Consider the following 25,269-nt stretch of genomic DNA (forward strand, 5'->3'; position numbering starts at 1 on the left):
TTCTGAATCAAAATAATAGGACATTGTTGCTTTGTGAATGCTATTTTTATGATCTGACAGATGAGAGGTGAAATTTGTGTAAGTATGTGGATTACTTTGGGCGCAGACAGAAAATGTGTTGATGCTTGAAACTAGTGAGAAAGGGGAATGTCCTGATCTTGCAGAGACTTCTAAGTTCAAGAGTTTCCTATGATTTGCATAAAGCCAGACTTTGGCTTTTTCAAGTCTTGATGAAGAAGAACAATGAAATGCAGGAAAGAATGTAGGTAAAATATAAATGGTGGAAATTAGTGGCAAAACAAGCATTTTGTTTTGGAATAAAATCTAGTAATTCTCATGTTTCTGCTTAACATCAAAGCACGTATACTAAATATGTTGTGTTTCTTTTGCAGGTTCTGTCTGGGGGCCGAGTCCTGGTGTTAACTAGTGCTCAGATAAGTGACACAGGAAAATATACCTGTGTTGCAGTGAATGCTGCAGGAGAGAGCCAAAGAGATATAGATCTCAGAGTTTATGGTGAGATTTTCTGACAAATTTTCTGACAATGAATGAGGAAAACTGTTCATGGAACTTTAGTGGTCCAGATGTTTAGTAACATTGAACAAAAGCTTCTCCAACCCATAATGAAAGCCAAAGAGATCAGGAGGTGTGTTTGTGTGTACATGTATGTAAGTAAAAAATAAAGATAATAAATATATATATGCACACAGATGTACTAAAGTACATGTTCTGTGTATCCTTGAAGAAATGTAGCTGCAACAATGAATTTGTAAATTGTGTACACAAAGGCTCATTTATAAATGATAGGAGAAAATGCGTGTTTGTCTTTGCGTGAGTTACACACTGATCCCTTGTACAAAATTTGTTATGGGGATGAGAGCTCAGTGGTCTTTATTGAAACTTGAGTTAATGTGAATTTGCCATGTATCTCTCAAATCTTTCCATTTTCAGACCCTCGCTTGAAAGTCACCATTTGCCAAAATTGTGGTGTCTTTTTAGTGCTAATCGTGACGCTATACTGAGCCCAGTGAGACAACTTTGTCTCTTCCGAGAAGTAGGATATCACTTCAACTATTGTGCTTTGCCAGTTTTCCGAATTGTGTCTATATTCTTTTTAACTGCACTCATATAAATTTATCTGTCCTCCTCATTTCTTGTAGCTTGTTTGGCTTTCTCCTGATTTCTAGCAGCTTGTATAAGATGTTTTTTTACATTTTGTTCTTAGAGATCACTAGTGATGTACAGATATCAAAGAGCTGTCAGGAGGAGTTAAGCCATAGCAAATTTAAAGTTTCCCTGGACAGTTGAATGTCCAGGGAATGAAATGGGGATGAACAATGATCTGCCATTTTAGAAATCTTACAATACTTTATGTGGAGAGAAGGTTTTGGAATTGAAGAACCCTTAATGTTTTGTTTTTGCTTTCAGATTAGTTGGGAGAAAAATGTTTTTGCTCTGCCAATCTCTAACTGTATGGCAACTATAAGCAGAACTCTGGAAATTTTACAAGTTAGAAGATGATTGCATGTTTTCTTAGGCTCATAGAGACAGCTGTTTAGGCTATTTGCGTTCATGTTTGGCTCTCAGATTAATCTTGTAAAGGCATTGTGGTTAGGATACTCACTCATGACTTGAGTCATGGCTGCTTTTTGCATCTGCAAGAGGCAGTTGAGAAAGTCAGGATTTTGGCACAGCGAACGGGTTTAAATTGGGATACAACATTTTGTATCTACAACAAGGAATATCAAGGTACCTTTTGGAGTTTGAGGACAACTGTATTTGTGTACATGAGTGCAAAAGTAGTATGGATCTACTTACCGTTCCTTTGGTTTGGAATTTCTGTCCCTTTTAGCTAGCAGAAATGAAAAGAGACAGTTAAAAGTTGTGTATGTAAAGTTCCTGTTGTAATTTTACTGTTATTGAGCTTCTGCAGGGTGATCTTGAGTGATACTGTTACAGCAAGTAATTTCTTATTTCTTAATACTTAACCTGGTATGAATAGTCTAATTAAGAAGTCCCAGGAGGAAAATAATTTGGAATGCAGTTGGATCTGAGATGGCTAGAAATATGCAATACAGTAAGCTAGTCTAAGAGTTGGAACAACCTGGCTTAACATATATTTACCATGAGCCTAATTAGATTAATTTTAAACGTTATTTCTTCAGAAGCAAATGACCTAGTGTCTTTCTTCCCCCATTTCGTGAACTCAGTTTCCTTTTACATGCATTTCAGTTCATTTAGCTGGGGGGAAATGTAGTTGGTGGAAAAGTATTTGGAAATAAATTTACCTTCTGCAGTAGTGGATCAGCTTCCAATGTTCAGTTCCATAATACTCATAAAGAATCTGGGCCTTTGTGAGTTCTACAAAGAAAGATAAACAGATTTGTTTTCAGTTACTTTATTATCCACAGAGACCAGAATTTTCCCTAAATTATTTCCAAACTGCGAAATCAACTGCTTTGATGAATACTTCCTGTGCAAGAAAAACAAAGCTTTACTGTTAGCGTTATTTTTCTGGACATCTTGAGAACTGTATTGATGGTCTGCTGAGTACAACTTTGGGATTTTCTGTAATCTCTTTTTTTGTGCTAATTAATTCAATATCTTTTTGTTCAAAGTGAAGCCAAGAGTATTTCTCATGAATGGTCCCACTGCTTCCCTTCTTACTCACATATTTTGAGCAACCAGACATGCACTTTCTGAACTAACATTTCTAAGCTAGAAAGTGAGGGAAATGCAGCAATAAAAGCTTTTCTCTTTGGCCTTGGTCAACATTTTGTTGGGTGAAGTGAACAGCCTTAGTACACAAAAAGTATTAAAAAGCTCACTGGATATATGTTACTAGATGAAGTAATTTCTTGCTAGAAGAGTTTTGATCTTGTAAGTATTTAATTGCAGAACTAAAGGTGCCTTAATGTTAAGTTTGTAGTGAGTATGCCTTCTGGTTTTAAACTGAAAGAAACAAAGGTGAATCCCTATCAAATGCTTTAAGGATTTAAGAATGTATCTTCCAGTAGGAGCACTAACAAGAGGTGTCCTCTGGATCATGCTTGAGCACCCCAGTAAAAGTATTTTTGCTGTCTAGTTTGCTGTTAACTAAATTAGATAAATTAAGTTTATCATGTGGGCTCCCAAGTTCTGTTTCACTGTCTCTGATCTGGAAAAGGGAATTTCCAGTAGAGAACTAATGGTAAGCTGCAGCAGTGCAGGGTGATGGTCTGCTGCACACATCTCACCATTTTCCAAGGCAGTTTGTGTCTTGGCTGAAATTACTTTAAAACTCATGAAGTGTCAGTGTTTTGTTAACAACTCAAAGCTGCTTCGGCAGTCTGAAAATCTCATCTGACTGTGATCCAGCCTGCTGTTACTGAAGGACACTAAGCTCAGCTGTGAATAGCAATATAAAGTCACGGACAGCAAGAAGTTCTCAGCCATTAATCTTTTAATTTAATGTCATTTTCTCACTGTAATGTTTCTTCCTTGATTTGGAGAGTTCTTTCTTTCAATGCCAGCTATGAACACTTTCCCAATAGAAAATTGCTTACTTTCTGATTTTCAAAGTTTAGTACTCAGTTCTTTCTCAATTGCTTTGTTTTCAGAAAAACAGCTACAGTTAAAAATGGGAAAAAAGTATGCATTGATTTTATTATTTTTTTCCCATACCATTCAAGAACAGCTAATAGGCTGCAATTTAAATGTGCCCAGAAGCATTTTTGTCTTCTACATAGACTATTTCTCTTCCAAAACCTGATATTTCTCTCCTGCAATTTGGAAATGTGTGATAATGAGGCTCTTGCTGCAGCTGTTTACCAACTTAGATAGAATGCTCAGTGCCAACAATTGCAGTAATTAGCTAGAAACACCACAGAACAGACAGTAATGTGACGGCAAATCACGTCTTACTGGTAATTAATTCATTAACCTATTCACGTGGTTGGAACCGTCTAAATTCTCATTCTGTCTTTTGTATTTGGCAATGTCTGGACAAAATTCTTCTTAAAGTCAGAGTTCTTAAAGCAAAGTACAAATGCTGGCTCTGTCTGGAATGGTTTATGACATTTTAGGCCAAGCTTGATGACTATCTTGTGAATCTTCACGTTCATTAACTCTTCCGTCCTTTTATCAGGGACATATATTTCTTCAATCTTTATGTAATGGTGAATTTCCCTTCTAAATGTATTTTGAGTGCTTTTCTCCTAGCCCTGGCTCATCTATACACACTTCTCTGTGACTGATCTTTTACTACTATTTATCTTGTGTAAAGGATATTCTGTAGATAACAAAATTTCTAGTGCTTATTGAGATCTAAAGGAGACCTAAGTTGGATTTCAAAAAAGTAGTAGCTGCCATATTCTTTTTGTTAAACAAAGACTTGTTAACTCTACAGTATGTCTTACTATGGGAAGTCTGCAATACCCAAAGGCCTCTTTTTCTGATATATTGCTGTAGTTCCACCAAACATCATGGGAGAGGAACAAAATGTCTCTGTGCTCATCAGCCAGGCAATGGAGCTGCTCTGCCAGAGCAATGCTGTTCCCCTGCCCATGCTGACGTGGCTCAAAGATGGGCGACCCTTGCTGAAGAAACCAGGTCTTAGCATCTCTGAAGATGGAAGTGTGCTGAAGGTAAGCTGGGGAGTCAGGATGCATCAGGACCTCCCTGGGGAATGTACCCATCAGGAGGGTGCTGGGTGTGCATTAGAGCCTGAATAGCATTAATGGGGCAACAGAGCAGTACGTGAAGAGTGAGAGGCAACAGACACCTAAACGTTTATTTACAGATTTTGCAAGAGTTGTACTGTTACTAATATTAGGGAGACAGGTGTAAGCATAAAAATTAAAACCTGAGCAGCTTCACCCTGTAACCTTCCTACATAAAAGTGTAAGAAATAATCCAGGTTTTTGTTTTCTTCCTAGATTGAAGGAGCTCAAGTACAGGACACTGGCCGTTACACTTGCGAAGCGACAAATGTTGCTGGGAAAACTAAAAAGAACTATAATGTCAATATCTGGGGTAAGATTTGTTAAGCTTATTTCAGGAATGGGAATGGAGTTCAGAGTGAAGTTATTGATGTGAGGCACTGAAATCCTTTGTGGTTCATAAACTCATAAATGCTGAGAGTCAAGCAGGGTGACTTTTTCTTATTTTCTTTAGTTCAACAGTTTCAAGAAAGTGTACGTATTCTCCAAATTTCTTTGCTTTGGTTCTAAATTAATACCAGACACTTTGTAAGCTTTTATCAGTTTGGATTTCCATGCATCATAGTAGATCAGAGCTCTGTCTAGCTGGTTTTGTGTCCGGCTGCTATTTATGCACTCTAATGTCATTTAGAGTAACTTACTGGCCTTTAAATTTTAAAATGCTGAAGCATGGATATTCAGGTTGAAAAAAAAAAAGCTGTTTTTCCTAGCTTTGTATGCTCTACAAAGTTATTGGCACTAAATCATAGTAATAGCATTAGGAAAATGTTTCCATGGTTAGATGATGTATGTGGCACAGTGTTTCTTTGAGACGTTGATTTTTGGGTAGCTTTTCCTGCCCCATTGCTTTCTCCCTATATACCAATTGAAATGCTTTGAATTCACAAAATTACGATTAGATAAAAGGGTTATTAATGATTAAACAAAAATGCTTTTTGTAGAATAATGTCATTATTTATTTAAAAGAAACATTGACATTGTTTAAATTTGGGAATGGATATTGTGCCATACCATGTGAGATCATGAGCTATTCCCACATTAAGCATACACAATTGCAGAATTGTAGTTGTTGGAAGGGACCTCTAAAGATAGATTCCAACCCCTGGTAAAGCAGTTTCCCTGCTGCAGGTTGCACAGTTAGGTGACCAGACATTTCTTGAATGCACTTTGCACTTGCTCTCATTGAACCTCATCAGGTTACTTTCTGCCCAGCTCTCTTGCCTGTTCAGGTCTTATTGAATGCAGCATATATGTGCCTTTACCATGTCATGATCATCTGTGATCTCTTCCTTCCCCAGATTTCTAGGATTTGCACTGCTGCAAAGGACCTTTGGTGCAGGAGGAATAAGGATTTTTCCTTTATTCAGTGAGATCATTTCAGGAGGGTTTGGAGAGAAGGGATAACTACTTGCTTGTTAACATCTTTGATGGACTAAGCTTAATAGGAAGCAAAAGTTGCCTTTGAAAGTTGTCTGTGGGTAACTGTTTAGAATTATAGTTTTTGTTTACACGCAGAGACTGAAAGTCTTGCCTGCCATATTTTTCGGTTTTAGATCAAGGAAATGTGTCCGTCTGAAGACTGGTGAGATCCTGAGGGCTAACTCTGGTTCCAGAAACTAGAAGAATCAGCCTATGTGTTAAATTTCAGTATATAAAAGGAATACTAAAGAGAGAAGGGAACAGAATCTTCAGCAGGGTCTGTGGTGAAAGAACAAGGGGAAATGGTTTCAAACTAGAAGAGAAGAGATTTAGGTTTGATATAAGGGAAAAGTCTTTTTTAGTAAGGATGGAGAGGCACTGGCACAGGTTGCCCAGGGATGTGGTTGAAGCTCAGTGCCTGGAAGCTTTCAAGGCCAGGCTGGACCAGACTCTGAGCACCTGATTGAGCTGTGGGTGTCCCTGTTTGTTGCAGGGGATTTGGACTGAATGATCTTTAAAGGTCTCTTCCAACTCTAAGGATTCTGTGATTCTATGAAATGTAAGCTGTGGCACAAAACTTGTGACTTGAAGCAGAACAAATAAAAGATTGAAGCCAGTCCAGTCCAGTAAAGCTCCTTGCAGCCATTCATTCTGAAGCCAGTACATTTGCTTGCTGCTAGTCTGAAGTGTCAGAAGGAGAAGCTGCCTGCTATTGTGTGCATTTTAAATATGCTGGATAAGTTACTCACTCCATTTTCAGCCTACATTCTCATTTGCTTTTTTTGGTCTCTTTTCAAGTATTACCTACATTATTTTCATCTAAAGAAAATCATTTCCCCATTTCAAGAAGACAGGTATCCCTTCCGTACTGATTGATCCAAAGTTCTTTCAAACTCTGAGAATCACCTTGAAAACAGTGGTCCATTTTGTCTGCAGCTGGCTTACAGTCACAGAGCTGTTAACAAAGCTGGCACTCTTCTGTAGTGGGGCATCTGAAGGGATGGGGTCCTTCGTGTTGTAGGTGGCAGCCAGCATGTTGCTGCAGGAGAAATGTGAGGGAAAAACTATGTCTGAATTTTAAAAGTTATTTAAAGCCAGCCAGAAATATATCCTGTTCCTGCACTAGAGCTCAGGGGTAGGAATGATTGATGCAGTTATTCTTAAGTATATTATTCCCTGCCCAGGGTGTGGTTTGTGTTGCCAGTAGGAGAAAGCAACCCTAATAATTCCTTCAGAGCATAATGGGACACATTTGCACGAAGATCATTTTGGTTATACTGTTGGCTGATACCATTTTGCTTCAAATGATACTACTTGGCATTTCTTTTTAGTTCCACCAAGTATTTATGGTTCAGATGACATCTCTCAACTGACAGTAATTAAAGGGAGCCTAATAAGCTTGATATGCGAGTCTACCGGCATCCCGCCACCTAGTCTTACCTGGAAAAAGAGTGGTGAGTGACCATCTTCTGTCTTTTTTAATAAAGAAAATATAATATAATTTGATTTGACAGTTCTTCTTTATCCTGTGAATATTTTAGATGGTGCATTCTGGCATTGAGTAGAAAACTGCAGCGGTAGATTATGCCGTGCTCTCCAATCACCTCTGCTTGGCTTAGGTGCCATTATTCCTAAAGTTGTGCAAGGAGGGCGCAGTGCAGAGATGTCTTAGCTGACTTAAACCTGGACAGTTCATACACACTGATGAAGCACTTAACCTCTCTCAGTATACTCAGGTACTATATAGTGCAATGGGAAAGCATCAAGTCTGACTTGTGTATCCCAGCAGGCCTGGCTGTGCGTACTGTGGGGTAGAGCTGGACTTGTGATCTGCTGCATAACGTAAGCTTATCCTCAAAATCTCTCTTGAAATTTGCAGCCATGGCACACTGCCAAGTGATGAAAACGCAGTTAGTGTAGTAGTTGCCTTGGGGGTTTATTGAACCTTTCTCTCATCTCATCTTAATATTTAAGAGTAGTTTGCACACCTTTTTGCTGTAGGGTTAGAACAAGTCATTGACAAAGTGTTTTTACAAAACAGTAGACAATAGTAGGCATTTTTAGCACCTTCTTTTAAGCATGGACGTTATTGGAGACAGAGTGTTAGATAAAATAAGGTGTTGAATTCTTCCAGCATGGTAATTTCTTTTGTTATTTATCAACCTTACCTATCTGTCTGAAGGCATAGTTTAGTGTTGTGTGCTCCCTCTTTTATTAATTACATCTTGTAGAAAGAGCAGATTTTAATTTTTTTTCTGCCAAAGTTTTTCAGAGAAAATGAGATGTATCAGTTGCTTCTGTACCTTGCCTCACCCTGCCTCTTGGCAGCCCGTAAAGCACACTATGAAATGATTGAACAGTGTACTCTAGTGCTGAAGGATGTACACTTAAATGGTTGAAAGCAAATTTGAACCAGTTTGAAAGTCTAGAATGCAGTACAATTTTGGATGTTACTCAGGAATCAGATTTTTCATCACCTTTGCATATTTTCATAAGAAATAGTGGGAAGTTAAAATTCAGCTTTTATGAGTAATCAGTGGGAGATGTACTCTTTCTGTCACAAAAATTTCCCTGCAGTTTACAAAGATAATAATAGTTGCCAAGCCTGAGTTCTCAAAGATTTAAAAGTCTGCTCAGAGAAGGTCTTATAATTTTGCTGAACTGTAACCATTCCAGTTTTGCTCAGCATTTCCTGGGCAGAAGTATGTGCATGCATGCCACATGACACACAGTGTGCAGATGGCCAGGTATGCATCACATATCTAAAGTGTAATGTATTGAATGGCCTGGCTGAGATGATCGTACACGTTATGTGCAGGAAGTCGGGTTTTATTGAAAATAATGAATTTGTGGAAATTTCCAAGACATTTTGGATGTACGTGAGCATGAAGAGAATTGCTGTGTTTTAGCTAAAATTGCTCTATGTTAAGTCAGCAAGCTTGCACAAAGTTCCTGACATCTGGGAAGACTCTGATATAGCAATTCTAAAATGGAAATTTTGTAGCTGTTAAATAAGCCATTGGAATTCACACCACTGAGCAAGCTCGTTGCCATTCTCTGTGTTTTTATCTGAAAGAATGTCTCTTTCAGGCTCACCACTTGTGGCTGACCAGTCTGGAAGGGTACGGATATTATCTGGAGGCAGACAGCTGCAGATTTCAATTGCTGAAATGTCTGATGCTGCATCTTACATTTGTATTGCTTCAAATGTAGCTGGAACTGCAAAGAAAGAATACAGCTTGCAAGTGTACAGTAAGTTACCATGAAGTATTGTGTTCTGAATGAGCATGTTGTGAAGTGTTGTCTGTTTAGTAAGGTTTAGCTGCAAATGTCTAATCCATGATGATTCCAGGATACTCAGAGGAGATCTGTGATTGTAATTTTGTCAGTTTGCACTTACCAAGAAACTGCCTGTATGTCTTGAAGGGGCATCTGACCACAGGTTAACTACAGGATATAGCACACTGCGAGTAGTGCTGCGTTTCCTGTCACTGAACTGTAGTAGTGATGACAACTAGTTTGAAGTAGTTGAAATGTTCCAGTTCTACTGCTAATTCAGTATTTTGTTCAGGATTAAAGTGATCTATTTTTAAATCTTTTTAAAGAAAATCTTCAAAAATCTGTAGGAGTTGACAGAATTTTGAACATTCTTTTCTATTTGATTGTATTTTTAAAATTGCCTGTAAGTTAAATTTTTGAAAACATTTTTTCTTTCTGGGTGGAAAAAGGAAAGGTTGGTTGTGTTTTCTGGGCACTGGGGAAATATGTATTTGCAGACTGTTCTTAAAGGAGTTGCCAGCAGTGACCCACAATAACTATTTCAGATAAAATACTCATCTAGGAAGCTTGATTGTTTTTCTGTTCAGAAGCAGGTGAAGATCCTGAAGTATGTTTCTTTTCCTTTTGTAGTTCGCCCAACGATACTGGACAGTAGTAGCCACCCATCAGAAGTTGTTGTCACCCAGGGAAGTGAAATTTCCCTAGAGTGCAAGGCTCAGGGTATTCCAGAGCCAGCAGTAACATGGATGAAGGATGGCCGTCCGCTGGTCAGTAGAAGGGACATAGCAATACTTCATGATGGGCACTTTCTTCAACTGAGAAATATCCAGGTGTTGGACACGGGTCGCTATGTCTGTGTTGCAGCCAATGTGGCAGGGCTGTCTGACAGAAAATATGATTTAAATGTTCATGGTGAGTGTGCAAAAAATGGGGTGCGTATAACAGAAGCAAAGCAGGCCTTTAAGTTCACCTGAGGATATCCAATAAATACTTGTATATTTAAACATGGTGACTATATTTACTGCAAGCTTTATACATAGCACATTTTCATCTGCAGATGTATCACAAAAATTCATATCCAATTTTGTTGTTCCTGCACATTTTAAAATCTTATCTGTCTCTGTTAATAGCAATCCATCCCCTCAGCTGTTTCATCTCCCAAGAACAGAAAATCAGGATATAGTACAGTTTTGTGTGACATTAGGTCCAATTTCATGATAAGGAAGTGTTCTTTTGGATTCTGTTGTAGGAGACAGAGTTAAGGTTTAACCAAGAACACCACACTCGTGACCCCTGCCAGAGGACAGTTATGTGAGCATAGCCCATATCTCAAGTTTCTAATCATCAGATTTTCTTGTTTTGTGCTATCAGAAGAATTTAGGATGGTACCTCCAACTATAATTCATTTTGGTAATTTGACTTAATGGGATTGATTAGAACATCACGCTACATTAGAGCCATTCTAACTCAGAATGGCACTTCTTTTGCATAAAATTTTTAGTGCTTCGTTGAACATTGAATATTTGTGTTTAGAAAGGGTAAAGCCAAGAGAGAAAGAGGCATTCAGGAATTACTGTGCCACTGAACTAGGACAGCAATTTACAGGAATTTAGCTGTGATTTCCTCTGCAAATCCCAACATCTCACAGAGACTTTCAGTTATCTCTGTAAAGTAGTTTTATGTCTTACGTCTTGCACTGAAGTAGAAAAGCTTGTACAACAATCAGGAGTTGGTTGGGAGAGAAAAAAACAGAGTGTAGGATGAAAATAAACATATGAATTATCATTATTGACGATAGACCAAAGTGAATTATCAAATAATTTTACTTTGTTTGCTGTACTGTATTGTCAAAGCTCTGGATAGTAAAAAGAAACTTTAGATCTTCTCAGGCTGCTTAGTCTGGATGATGTACAATTTTTAAGCCCAGGGGGTGTTTTTGTTTTAAATAATGATCTGCAAAACTGAAATTACTTTTACTCCTAGCAAAGAAAATCTAAAAATAAATTTGAGGTAGTTATTTTAGTAAAGGAATTGTTCTTTCCATTAGCTAAATAATTCTGTCATTCTTAACGTTTTCCCTAGTGTTTCATTCAATATTGGAAATTGTACTTAATGTATAATGGATAAAACTACTATAAACTGTTATTTGCTAGGGATTTTAAACCATTAAATGAAGATAGTAGTACTCATAGAATTAAATTTTATCTTTTCTACATAGTTGCACAGAAAAAATACTCATCAATTTAAGAAATGTCTCAGTTTTGTAGCTTCTCACTTGCGAACTTATCTTTACTTGATTACCAGAATATTTTGAGAGCAAAATTAATTTTCATTTGTTTTGCAGTGTGACTCTTCTTTACTCTTTTTCCGTAGTTCCCCCAAGTATTGCTGGTGACCTTCAGTTGCCCGAGAATATCAGCGCTGTGGAGAAGAATCCCATCTCTCTAGTTTGTGAAGCCTCAGGAATTCCCCTGCCATCAATAACGTGGCTCAAGAATGGATGGCCTGTCACTTCAAACACCTCGGTGCGAATCCTCTCAGGTACAGCACACATTTAAAGCTGCAGCTATTTTTATAAAAGGGAGTGCAGCGAAGGCCCTTCCATAGTGTGAGCATTCCACACACTTAAGAAAGTTTGACTTAGTAATCCAAATTGGTTGCAGCACCTGGTAAATAGCTAATGTACACTAGAAAAGCTGTTACCGAATGCTACACATGTGAGTTGAAAGTGTGGTAACTGTTTGGTCTGTGGCATGGAATTAAGCCATATTTTTGGCTGTTACTGTATGTCAGTCCAGTGTGTATATCCAGGAATGCATCAGATAATGACATCTTACAGAGAAACTTATCATTCGCAATGGGGAAAACAGATATGATTCACAGGGATCTAGTTTTTTTAAGCCAGCTTCACCTATAAAGAACTAATAGGGATGTCTTTTGTGACAAGTAGCCATTGACAAGAAATATCTGAAACAGGAAGGGCTCAGTACCTGTTCCTATAAACCATCACTTTTGGCAATAGTGTAGGGAAGTGAGAGTACTTGACTGGCAGCTGCAATTTTGTTAGAGCTTTATGTTTACAATAGAAAATGGAGTTAGCAGCTCTTGAGATTATAAATAGAAGATGTGTACCAATACATTTTACATTGACATCTAGTGTCTGGAGCTCAGCTTTATGGACTATAATTAAGTATTTGTCTACAACTGAGCTGTATGGACAACAACTGGAATGATTCTTTGATTTTTGATGTGCCACTCACAGCTAGAAATCTCTATTTCTAATACTCCACTGTAGCTGCCAAACCATCCTATATGGAATATGAGAAAACTGTCAGAGAGATAAAGAAACTAAAAGGTATGTAGAAGCTCAACTAAGATTGAATTTCAAGCTGGAATTTGTCGGCATTTTTTTCCATCACTGTAGCTTTTGACAATGCAGGTAGTCCTATTTTCTGCTTTTTTAATTGTGGAGAAGGGGGGTGGGTGATAATTGTACTGTACAGTCCTGGCCATTTGAGTTGGTACGCATTCCTTTTGGTGCACAGTTGCCATCAACAAAAATCGTGTCTTCTGGGCTTGCATGTCCCTGTTCTGCCTGTTGTTTTTTACCCCCACACTAGTATCACCACTCAGACTCCAGAGTCAGGAAGAATGAGACACAAGAAAATGTTATTGTCTCTGAATGTTAGCTGTAGTGGGAAACAGACCAGAACTTGGTGCTTTGTTTTCCAGCAAACTTAGTGCTTTCGTATAGTTCTTCAGAAAACTACACCTTGTGGTAGTGAGCTGGGACCAACATGGAATTTGAGACTTTGTGCTTGTAAAGAAAAACAAAAAACTCTCTTTGACTAATGCTGAGAGGTAAAATACTCTGCCGAAGTAAGATTTCAGTTCTCTTGATTGAAAAAATATTTGGCATTGCAGGTGATTTGAATGTGTGGACAAGCTGCTGTCAATTGTGAGTCTGATAATTGAGATACTATGCTGGTGTTTGCTTTTGAAGATGCTTCATATAGTTCCTTTAAAAAAAGAAAAAGTTTAACTATGCCACCACATCTGCAATTCTTGCAGAGCTAGCTTTAGGAAGGAGAAACGTTTATTAAATTGTTGCCAATTGTGGAGAATTGTATCCTACCTCAGCACTGGAGCTCTGGGTGTGCAAGTGTATGAAAAAGCAGGCAGGTATCTACTTTGTTTTGCATCTTACATGGCTTTGTTTAGGGTGTGCATGGGAAAAAGGATCAGTGTGAAATGAGACTGCAAGAGAAATCCTTCCTTGGTCGCACAGTACTCCCTCCAGCAGGTGTGATTTCTTGAGTGGAGGCACATCCACCAACCAGGTTAAGTGGTTTCTTCCTTCAAAGCATAAGGCCAGGAATGTAAATTTCTGGGGTACATCCCGATTATGAGGCCCTGTAGAAGTCTGCAGACAGGAGATGCACAGTTCAGATGTGATGTCCTGTGTGGTAATGATTGCTAATGTGAGAGCAGCTGATGAGAAACTGGAAAAGGCTGGAGGTAGGCCACATTTGCTTTTACACTTAAATGCTCATTGATGCTTGTTTTCCCCCTAATAATTGTATATTTTTGGCCCCAGGGGGTAGAATTCTTCGTTTGACACATACGACTGTATCAGATGGAGGGCACTATACGTGCGTGGTGACAAACGCTGCAGGAGAAGTGAAGAAGGATTTTTACCTTTCTGTTCTAGGTAAGAACACGATAGTTTTGCTACAGTAGAAGAAGAAAAAGTAAGGAAATGTCCTGTATGCTTTGCTGTTGTTTTAAAAATGTGTATGCCAAAACATATACCCCTAGGGGGAAAAAAGTGCATCTAATAACATGATCAGAAAATGAGATTATAAAGTTAAGATGCTTCTATGTGTCGATTTGCTGTATTTTTAAAAAATTTAAGAAGTTCTTAAAATTTAGGATTGTTCAGATATAATTAAGAATGACTGGGAACTTGTATGTTTTGGTGGTTTGTTGCTTCTTTTCTGACAAGGCGTTATGTTAATGTACCTCTGGCTTCAGCGAGGTTGCTGTTTCAGTCTCATCAAAGTTTGGGGGATACTGGCAGCCCGATTCCCACCTTCTCTTCAAGTTCTTGTTGCTCGTAGCTGCACTATCCCTTGGATGGAATAAACAAAGTGAATTGCATTATAGGAAAAGTGAGTTTTCTGGTTTTCTTCCTGGCCAGAGAGAGGATGTGGGGCATCCACAGTCTCTCTGGGCAGCTGTTCCAGCACCTCACCACTTTCATAGTAAAGAACTTCCCTCTTACATCCAATCTAAACCTTAAGCTGGTTTAAAGTCAAAAGAAAACTACAGCCCAGGATAGTCATGTTAAACTAAATCTGTGAATTTCTTGTACCTCATGCTTGAAAGCAGAAGGATGCAACCACATGTGATAATACTCATGAATTAAGACCAGCACTATTATGCAGCACTGGGTATAAAGTGTGCAGCTGAGTTGTGTGATGGCAGTAATCTGTTGTAACAAAGATGTGAAGGAAAATCCAGGACCTACATGGAAATTAAATGCTAGAGCTGGAATCTTGGAAGACAGATCTCTGATTGGTATTGTAAAGCACATTAGATAAATGTAGTGTGGGTGATCCTAGTCTGTTATAGAAGCTCAGCGGGTTTTTAGATGGCTGTTCAGAACCTTTAATGTCTAATTGCGTCACATTATTTATTTATTTATTTATTTTCCCCACAGAAAAGACTGCTCTTTGGTTTAGTAGCTATTTATTATTTCTATCAATAAATACCAGGGCTGATAGAAAGAGCCTTGCAGCATTATCGTATATAATTTGCCTAAAGTTTTTTTTTTTCTCCAAGGTGCTGAGTGTTACCAGTTTCTCTTGCCTCCTGTATACAATAATTTATATTCATGTTAGTTCATGTTTATTGGATGAGCTTATGGAAATCTAGCATGGAAGAGATGGATAAACACTGAAAAGCATTCGTTGTTGTACTGTTTTCTTTGGGGTGTTTTAGTAGCAAGGTGTCCATGAGGGTTCTGGGAATTTCACTTGCATGCATTTTATATAGGCCTTGTTTGCCTTGAAGAAAAATGCTCTGTGAAGGTGATTTCAAGTGGGCTAAGTGAAAAATTCAATTGTTCAATCTCCTCCTCCTTCCCCTTACTCTCTCCCACCCAAAATTTATTTGTCTTTCTAGAGGAAAGTTACAGGAATATGGCCTGATGGCAACACAATATTCACCAGCTCCCTGTAAATAAGAACCATACAGAGATACCACAGTGTTGTCTGAATTAGGGTAGGAAGTGCAACAGACAAGACAGTTTTCAGGCGAGCTTGGTGTAATTATCCTAGTACTTCTATATTTGCAGAACAAATGCTGGGACCTTGTCTGAATTTGAAATTAATATGCTGACAACCTCCTGCATTATTGTGGGGCTGAAGTGATGAGTTGCTCTGTTTATTTATGAACAATAACTTCTCAACAGACTTATATCCTGACCTTTATGATCTTAGATAATATTTTCTCCCGTCTAATTCCTCCACCTATTGATGTATCTTTGTCTTGTTGTGTTTGAGCACTAGAATGCTTATCCAAGTCTGTTTTGCATTGCTTATAGTGTCACAGCAGGGAATTTGGTCAGAACTGCATCAGAAGTTGGTAAGAGTGCCAGTACTGGCCACATCTTCCTGCATGCAATGTTCTGCTACTGCTGCTCTCACCAAGCTCTCACCAAGTAGCATCTTTGCCATCCCAATCAAGTGAAATTCTAATCATTTATTTTTTCTTCTTCACTCTAGCTTGTATTCTAGTGGAAGATTTGATGTAGTATATTACTTTCCACTGCTGACAATGAATTTGCATATTATAGTGATTCTTGTTTATCAAAACCTTTACTTCCAGGCTACTGGTAGGTCATGATGCATTGAATGCATTTTACTTCCTCTCTTAATAGGCATATCTGGGCTAAAAGTTTGCATTTTTTAGGATTATTTAGGAGTATTGTCTGTCTGTGTAGTCCAGCGGATTTGTTTTAAAGTTTTCCAAAATCTCTTGGAGATTGGGTTGCTTTCTTAGAATTACAGGCGTCCTTTTCATTGCATAGCACTTCATGTCTACTTCATTTTTGGTGCCATCTTACTTTGTCTTGAATTTACGAATGCCTCTACTTTGAAATAGTTGTTCTGAAGGTTTGTATGTCTGAGAGACTCCTTGGCAGCATACTGACAGTCTGGCCCCCTCTTGTCCAGTAACCGTTAGTCCACTTAGTCCTAGTGACCAGGATTCTTTGTCATACAATAAGAGGTTTCTTTTACACAGCTGTTTGGGATGTGCATAAGTATTTTCATTATGTGGTTTTATCTTTTGTTTTCTCAGAGAAACCTGATTTAAAGCAGGATGCCTTTAGAATCGTGTAGTATGTTCAGCTGACTGTATGGCTGTATTTGAATCAAACATATTTATGCCTTTATTCATTCACTTGTTGGTAATCTGTTGTATTGCTTTGAGAGTGCTGATAAGTAAAAAACACGTGGTGAGCAGACAAGCTTTTTCTGTCCAATTTTTTTAAAATCAATTATTTCCCTAGAGTTCTAGATGAATGCTTTCAATTAGTATTGGAAACAAACAACTCTTAAACTTAAGCACATTGTTTTGAGCAAATGAATCACTTGCTGGTTAATGTGAGTGAAATAATGTGCTTACAAACATATAAAACCTACCGGTTTACTGGCATAAAATTAAACCTAGCCTCACAATACAAATGTTTATCACCGCTGCCCTTCTGACTGTACTCAGAAATACAGGAATAGCACCCTGAATCTCTCTAACTCTCAAGACAGGAGGCAGTCAGGTGAGTCCATTCAAGGTCTGTGGTCCTCTCTTGTCCTATTGATGGACCAGTATGTTAAGGGGTGCAGAACAGAGGTATAGTTGTTGACCTAGCAGGCCAACTCTACACTGTCTCATATCTGGACTCGTTTCTGGTAGATCTGAGCCATTTGTTGGTTTATGTCCTTAAGAGAAGTATACACTGACACATTGAGCAAGAATAAACCTTTGTTGTGTTTAAATTGTTTGTAAATAATACTTGCTGGTGTTGTCTCCTTATCTGATTCCAGTGCCTCCAGGGATTGTGGATGAAAATAAGCAGGAAGATGTGAAAGTGAAAGAGAAGAACAATGTTACATTAACATGTGAAGTGATAGGTAAAAGTATACAATATTACTTACTTTCACTCATCCCATGGTCTCAGTTTTCACAAGTGAAAACTGTTTTGAGTACAATTTTCACTTGAGTGGAATGTCTAAATTTCAGGTTGAGCCTTCCTGTGTGTGGCAGGAGTAGGTACATCTTGTTGTGAAGGTTGCATCAGATGAAAACAAGAGATGATGTACATTTCTTCTCTAAAGCCCTGTAGAATTTAGGAGGAGATATATATTTCTTCAGGAGGTTCAAGGGCTGTACAATATGTATTCCAGAACATCTCCCTAAAGAATATATTTTAAAAACACATTCAAAGGTGTATTTTTCTGTTATTCAGAAACCTTGGAATATCCTTGTAGCTATGCAGCAGCTAATATTTGCAGGTGTTTTTTTTTTTTTTTTTTTACTCCAGGGAATCCTTTACCACAGATCACCTGGATAAAGAATGGGCAGCCTCTAATGGAGGACAGAGATCACAAGTTTCTGTCCAGTGGACGTTTCCTGCAAATCACCAGTGCTCAAGTCTCAGACTCAGGGAGATACACTTGTGTTGCGTCCAATACAGCTGGAGATAAGAGCAAAAGTTACAGTCTTAATGTACTTGGTAAGACAGATAGACAGACTCTTGCAGAAAAAATATTGTTTTCAGAAAAAAAATAATTCCAAAAATAATTACCTTGGGATTGTGTAGTCTTTTAATTAAAGTAGTTGTCTGAGTAAGTGATAAATAACCATAGGCCAGTGGAAACAGCATTCTGTTCTTTAACCAGTATAGAGCTCAAACGTGCAGAGCTGTAACGGGATGTGATCTGTATGGAATGAGCAGGACTGTATGTGGGCTTACTGTGACTCAAGGAAGGAGTGTATGAAGAGTACTTCTCAGTTGTTATCTTTTTGTAAAAACTCCAACCATCTGCAGTTTGCTTTTTTTCATGATGATTATTGCATAACCAAATGCAAACAATAGCGAGTTTGTTTTCCTCATCCTCATTTCCTGTGCACATACCTCCCATTTCTGCTGTTCAGAGCATCATCAGTCAGTGACTGCCAGCTGCTGTGCAAGAAGTGGCTGGCTTCCTCATGACTTGTGTTTGACAAGAGCTAGGGGTGCATGGATTCCACTGACATGGACTGACCATTGACTTTAGGACAAAATGTGAAACCAGATGAATGTTGTCTGGTCGTGGGTCTCACTGCACCTGCTAGGAATGCCTCCCAGCTACCTGAGGCAGAAAGCAGTTCTCTAGACTGAACAGAAAAATGGCTTTTGAGAGGATCCTTCCACTGTTTAATGATTTTGTTGCTCCTAGTGCCTCCAACCATTGTGGGTGCAGATAGCCATGGAAGTGCAGAAGAGGTCACTGTTATCCTCAGCAGTCCAACATCTCTTGTTTGTGAGGCTTATTCGTATCCTCCAGCTACAATAACCTGGCTGAAAGATGGTAATCTTTTAGAATCAAACAGAAATATCCACATTTTGCCAGGTAAATTTGTTCTTGTTGATAAATAATGTAATTCTATTGTTTACTCACTGTCGCATAACTTTTTTGATAAATCGAAGGATGTATTTCTATGACGCGCAATGTTTGTAGTGTTTTTACACTTCCAACTCCATAATTGTTTCATAATTAACTGACTCATTACTTGTATTTTATTTGTATTCAGGTATTCATCCTGTTGTTCTGTAGAGATAAGTGATGGCAAACAAGTTCATTGCAGTTACTAATGAATGTAAATAATGGAATTAAACTAGATGGAGCGAGAGTAAAACAACAAAGATAGTGAAAAAGAATGAAGTGGCATTTTTTTCCATGTAGTTAGTAGTTTGCCATTTCTAATTTGTGGAGTAACTGTTACCTCGTGCACCTAGGATGTGGAGGAAAGATCTTGACTTGAAATATGGAAGTAATGTAGATGAACAAGTACTTTAGCGTTATTAACTGCAGCCATTCAGGGGAGGAGTGGTGCTGGTATTGATAGTGAGAAAAGAGGCGACAATTACTAGGATTGCAGTCTGAAAGGAGCTGCAGCCAAATTAAATAGTGATTCATCACTGAGAATTCAGGCAATCTAAATCATAAACAAAACAAAATCTATGGAAAGGCAGATGATGGTGTCAGTGTTGTAGAGGTTGCCTGAAGTCTTATATCTGACTGATCATTCAACACTCTGTCACATTTTGGCTGTTGCTTTTATCTGTTCTCTAGAGGAAGTTATGGATCTCTGTTGTATGAAATGCTGCACCGAAACAGAAATGCAGTTCAGAGACACTTTCTGTTGAACAGTCTGCCCTTTTTTTTGTCTCAGTGCTAATGCCAGCTTTCCTTTTCCTGTGAATGAAGTGCAGAATCCTGAGTCACTCCTTTCTGTCTAAATATCTTCAAGAAGTTTTTTTTTGAAAAATCAATTTTAACAAGTTTTCCAAAAGCCTGTGAGCAATAGGAGTTGTGATCCAAAGTTCTCCTGGAGATTATGCACTCATAATTTATTGCAGAGCAGAATGGAGACTAAAGGGTTGGAAATATGCTGCAAAATCATTTGAATAATAGGCCAGCACGAATGTAACTTAGATGCTATTAAGGAGTGATCTTTTTTGGCAGGTGGTCGAACCCTGCAGATTCTAAGTGCTCAGAAGCACAGTGCTGCGAGATATACCTGCGTAGCCACAAACGAGGCTGGAGAAACTTTGAAACACTATGAAGTGAAAGTCTACAGTAAGGAAATGCCTTCAATGTTACCTGTCCTGGTGTACAAAAGGATTTCTCTTACTTATTTTAGCAAGCAACTGCATTTGCTTGTGATATTGCTTTAAGACAGGCACTAAAAAATGTAGCTGTTGTATCCTTTACAAGTGCTGTTCTTGGGCCAAAAATCTGTGTACCATCCAGGGGAAGATGTTTAAGAAATGATGCACTTCAGTTTCTGTTGAGATGTTTTTGGTTATGATTGTGGTTATGGTTAATCAGACAAATGCAGCACATTTGAGCAGAGTGTGAGCAGAGATTCTGAAAGCTGAAAGTGTTTTATAAAAACAGATGGGGAGGGGACTCCTAGATTCTAATGGAAAACTTCCTTGAGTAAGGTAAAGCAGGAGATTTTAGTATATGCACAAAAGCTCTCCCATTCAAGCCTTCCTGACAGCACTTTGTGCTTAATATTATGTTTTAATGTTCAAGCTTTTCATATTGACTCAGTCAAGCATGGCTTCTCATCTCTCTCTTTGAATTTGCTAACTCTTCAATTTGAATTGGAGTTTGCTTTGCGCCCTTACAGTAACTCTACTGTTATTTTAATTACATGAAGTTCTTAATAAGGCCCCCCTAGACTTAGAATAATGAGAGGAGAGTTCATAATTGAAATCCAACAATATATCAATATAACATCTCCACCCTGCCAATGCCATTCCAACTGTCAGTTATTACGGTAATGTCTGCATTAGGGAGAATTTAAAATTTCCCACTGAAAAAAAAGAATGGAAAATGCTTTGAAATCATTTATAGTAAATTAAAAGATATTCTGAGACCAAGGTATGGGATTGGTTAAGAATTTTGAAATGCTCTGTGTTCATTCTGATTCCGAAAGAAACAAGATTTTGCAACACTGAGGTTTCAGTGGAATGGAAATGTTGAGTTTTAACCACCTAAGTGTGGACTTTAGTTCAAACATATGTTTCTGAGAACATTAGTTTCCATTGAAGTGCTTTATAATGCCTGCAGCACACTGAGCTCAAGCCAAATATGTAACAAAGTACTGTAGCTAGGTAAGGCTCTGGTAACTTTCCATGTTAGAAAATGTTGAAGGCGGCTGAATTGGCTTTGCTCAGCTGTGGGAAAGAGGCAGATTACAAGGGGAATGCACTTGCTTTCCTCAAGTTATTGTCTGGCTTTTCCCTTTGCCCTTTTAATTTTGAAGTGCTGCGTAAGACAGTCCCTTAAGAAGGTCTCTCTCCCTCCCCCTGTTCTATGCAGTTCCACCCACCATTAACAAAGGGGATGTCCCAGGGAAGGGTCTCTCCCCTAAGGAGATGAAGATCAAAATCAACCACAACCTTACTCTGGAGTGTGAAGCACATGCCATTCCTGCTGCTGCCATCAGCTGGTACAAGGATGGACAGGCAAGTCACAACCTTATTTACTTCTATTGGGTGGCTTTCCTACAGAAAAAGCTGCAGTTTTATTATCACCTTTAGCGAGCCTTTAAAATAAGGCTTACCTTCACTACTGTAGTCAGCAGGAATTCATCTCCGCTCTGCTCCTGCTGGTGGAATCACACCTCACATCTTGTTTGCTGTTGGCCAGATCTCTTCCAACAGTGCCAAATGGTCACTTCTGTTTTGGGGTGCTTGATAGTGCAATGGGAAGAGGAGAGCTGGCTTTTCTAGGGCCTGTGTATTGAGGAGAGAGCACCCTGCCCGAAAGCAGCACCCCGTAGCATTTCCGCACGTGGCTTTACTCTTGCTTGGGTTCCCCAAAGCCTTGTTGCAGAGCAGTCCTGCATTTGGTTCCTCATAGTGCTGCCCTTGCACAAGTTTGCAGACAGCCTCCCACTGGGTATTGGCAGGGCTCCTTAAGCTCCCGCAACACACAACCTTCTCAGTGGTCTCACCCTGAACAAACAGTTTTAGGACGTGCTATAATTGGCTGTAATTAACAAAAACAGTGCCACAGAAACAGTGCCAAGGAAGGAGAACAGAGCAGCTCTTCCTCGGCTTTTGGCAGACCCTTGTGTGGCAGACAGCTGCATCTCTGCAGTGGGAATAGCTCTCTGAATTTATTGAGCAAGCAGAAGAAACAGCCTGGTGTCACAGGAGAGGCTGCTTGTGTACTCTGCCTAGTCTGATTTTTGCTGGAATTCTCAGTCCTTCTGGGTGTGCTATTTCTGTTGCCAGTGATAACTGAACAGGCCACAAAAAGGACAGAGGCCTTAAGCAGCTTGCTGCTGCCGCCAAAGCAATGGAGCCGCCAGCAGCTTCTTCCTAGGGCCACCCTGGGAAAGGGCTTTCATTCACATCCATGGACTGAATTGTCCTTGGCAGGCAATGTATTGTGAGCTGACTCCCTAGCACATTCCATTTTCATTACTGAGAGATACAGACTGTGTTGCTGTCATCCCTGCTGTCATGTGGGATGGAACTTGTAGGGACAGGTCCACTAATCCTGTACGTATCTTTGCACTGCTGCAGTGTGAGTTTTATGTTCGTGCCATGTCCTCACCAGGCAGCAGGCCTTCATAGTCACATGATTGTAGGACAAGCTAGGTCAGGCTGTACAGTTTGCAGAAACATGTTTTCCATCATCACATAGGAGGGACAGATGAGAGAAGAGCTGGGTTTGCTGCTGTCAGACAGAGGAAAGCATTCCGTCCCCTGCCACTATCTGTGGCCAGGGATGCCATCCCAAGAACTTGAGACCATGCCCTAAGTGATTTCCTAAGCAGCTGCTTCCTTTGCACTTACTGAAAGTGGGCCTTGCTGGCAGCGTTAAGGAATTGAAAGATGTTCTGATTTTGGTGTTGTCAAAGCAGAGGGAATAACAAAAACAATGTTCTTACTGCCAGCATAATGCCTTAGAAAGGATTTTGAAACAATCTGAATTTGACCAAGAGAGGTAATGTGATACTACTCCCACAAATATGACTACTTCTAATTTATGATTTGCATGTTAATAACTTATGTGTAAAATTACATTACAGCCTCTTAAACCAGATGATCGTGTCATTATCGAAGCCAGTGGCCATACTCTGCAGATTACAGAGGCTCAGGTTTCAGATACAGGACGGTACATTTGCCTGGCATCCAATATTGCTGGAGAGGATGAAGCAGAATTTGATATAAATATACAAGGTAAACAGAGTTTGGCTAATAAAATGCCTTTTTTTTTTTTTTTTTTGGTAGTCTGAGACTTTTTTTTTTTAATGTTCTAGGATGTTGAAATTATTTATAATTTTGTGTTCTTTAGACCTTCCTGGTCTAATTTAATCCTTGTGTTCTTGTGATTTTTGTTACACATACATTTTGTTCAGCTATAAGAAATGTGAGATCTGATTCTTTCAGCAGTTGTTACATATACAGTTCCTCTGAAGTTAGTGGAATGACATCATAACTGATCCTTCTCTCAATTACATAAAAAAAAGACTAGCTTACAATGAGATGTCATATTTTGTTACCTGTATTGAATACTTATAGGCCCAAGACATAAGCATCCTGTGTACTTACACAGCATCTAAATACGAGAAGACAATCATTAGTCATTTCTCAAAATTTAGACAAAATCTGAACTACATTGAAACCAAATAGTTTACTGTTTAAGTAATTAATGTTGATTAATACCCTCTGTGTTTTGTTATCAGATCCTTTTACATTGTTATTTATTAGACTTCAGAAAAAGTTCAGTGGATTGCTCAATTTTTCATTCTGATGAAAAGAACTAGAAATTTCCTGGGATATCTAAATGGGGAATTTAGATATCCCCCAGTATTAGTTAATCTAATACAATTAATTTTTATTACTGCTATTTAACAACTAACTGTTATTTCATCTCTTGAATTCCTAACTAGTAATTTCTGCTGTAAAATTTTAACTTTTTCCATTCTTGATCAAAGTTCCTCCTAGTTTCCAAAAGCCTTTTAGAGGATGGGAAGCTGGTAATGTGTTAGATACAGGAAGAGGTGGAGAAAATAAAGATGTGATTGTCAACAATCCCCTTTCACTGTACTGTGAGACCGATGCTGTTCCTCCTCCAGTTCTTACATGGTATAAAGATGGCTATCCTCTGAGCTCTAGTGATAAAGTACTGATATTACCAGGTGAGTATTAAAGTATGTCACACCAAGACCTTAAGAAATGCTGTTAGTACTAGGAAATACATGGTAATAACTTTTCCCATTCACACATTGTGTTAATGTTCTTTTAGACTTTATTGATTGGAGAATCTTCTTTCCAGTGCTTAGACTTAAGCAAACTGTTTTCTTTACGCATTTAAAGTGTAGTCCCTAAAATAGCGTTGTTGAAACAAAATGAAAAGGTATTTTCTCTCTGATGTGTTCCTGATTTCTTTAATCACAGTTTAAGTAGAAAAGCCTCTCAACTAGGGACAGAGGCATAAAAATATTACAATATATTACAATAGCAGAAAGACCTCGAACTCTTGCTTAACCTCAGGTGGAAAAGAGAGAGAGTTACATACAATGCCTGAAAGCACAAAAACGGAGGCCTTTCTATGCAAAGGATGGTTTTGGATGGGGTGCGTAAAGAAGTGCTGCAGTGGGGATAATGTCTGACTGCTTATTAGTTAGGAACATCATTCTTTTCCCATGGAATCAATTACCCTTTTCTAACATTTCAGTATGAACATTCCTGAATTCTAAGTATCTGCCAGTAGAGAAAGTAGCTGGGAAATAAAAGTCCTTAACTACTTGTAATTCAGGACAAATGCTGATCATTCATAAATTTGCTTGCTCGGGTTGCTAGTGTAACATCTTATGGAAATGATGGAAACTGCATGATTTTAAATGTAAATCTTGAATGCGTTTTCCTTCCAGGAGGTCGTGTGTTACAGATTCCACGGGTGCAGGCTGAAGATGCTGGGAGATACATGTGTGTGGCGGTTAATGAAGCTGGAGAGGATTCCATTCATTACGATGTCCGCGTGCTCTGTGAGCTTTCCTGCTTTTCTTATTT

At 38.7% G+C, this 25,269-nt stretch overlaps 1 protein-coding gene across 5 annotated transcripts in view; it reads left to right on the forward strand.

Annotated features, from left to right (window-relative positions):
* The window catches only part of HMCN1 (hemicentin 1), a 190,687-nt gene that overhangs the window by 112,867 nt on the left and 52,551 nt on the right, over positions 1–25,269 (forward strand). For all 5 annotated transcript variants that reach the window (XM_090145892.1, XM_090145890.1, XM_031608483.2 and 2 more), the window contains 16 exons: positions 393–516; positions 4,450–4,625; positions 4,917–5,013; positions 7,451–7,573; positions 9,210–9,371; positions 10,029–10,310; positions 11,772–11,939; positions 13,996–14,109; positions 17,507–17,593; positions 18,004–18,195; positions 18,902–19,075; positions 20,192–20,305; positions 21,560–21,705; positions 23,283–23,433; positions 24,192–24,395; positions 25,131–25,244. In XM_090145892.1, coding sequence (XP_090002018.1) covers positions 393–516; positions 4,450–4,625; positions 4,917–5,013; positions 7,451–7,573; positions 9,210–9,371; positions 10,029–10,310; positions 11,772–11,939; positions 13,996–14,109; positions 17,507–17,593; positions 18,004–18,195; positions 18,902–19,075; positions 20,192–20,305; positions 21,560–21,705; positions 23,283–23,433; positions 24,192–24,395; positions 25,131–25,244 — 2,428 coding nt within the window. The remainder of the gene's footprint in view (positions 1–392; positions 517–4,449; positions 4,626–4,916; positions 5,014–7,450; positions 7,574–9,209; positions 9,372–10,028; positions 10,311–11,771; positions 11,940–13,995; positions 14,110–17,506; positions 17,594–18,003; positions 18,196–18,901; positions 19,076–20,191; positions 20,306–21,559; positions 21,706–23,282; positions 23,434–24,191; positions 24,396–25,130; positions 25,245–25,269) is intronic.

This window comes from Phasianus colchicus, chromosome 9 (assembly GCF_987193195.1).
Source record: "Phasianus colchicus chromosome 9, bPhaCol1.hap1.1, whole genome shotgun sequence".
In the NCBI taxonomy this organism is placed as follows: Eukaryota; Metazoa; Chordata; class Aves; order Galliformes; family Phasianidae; genus Phasianus; species Phasianus colchicus.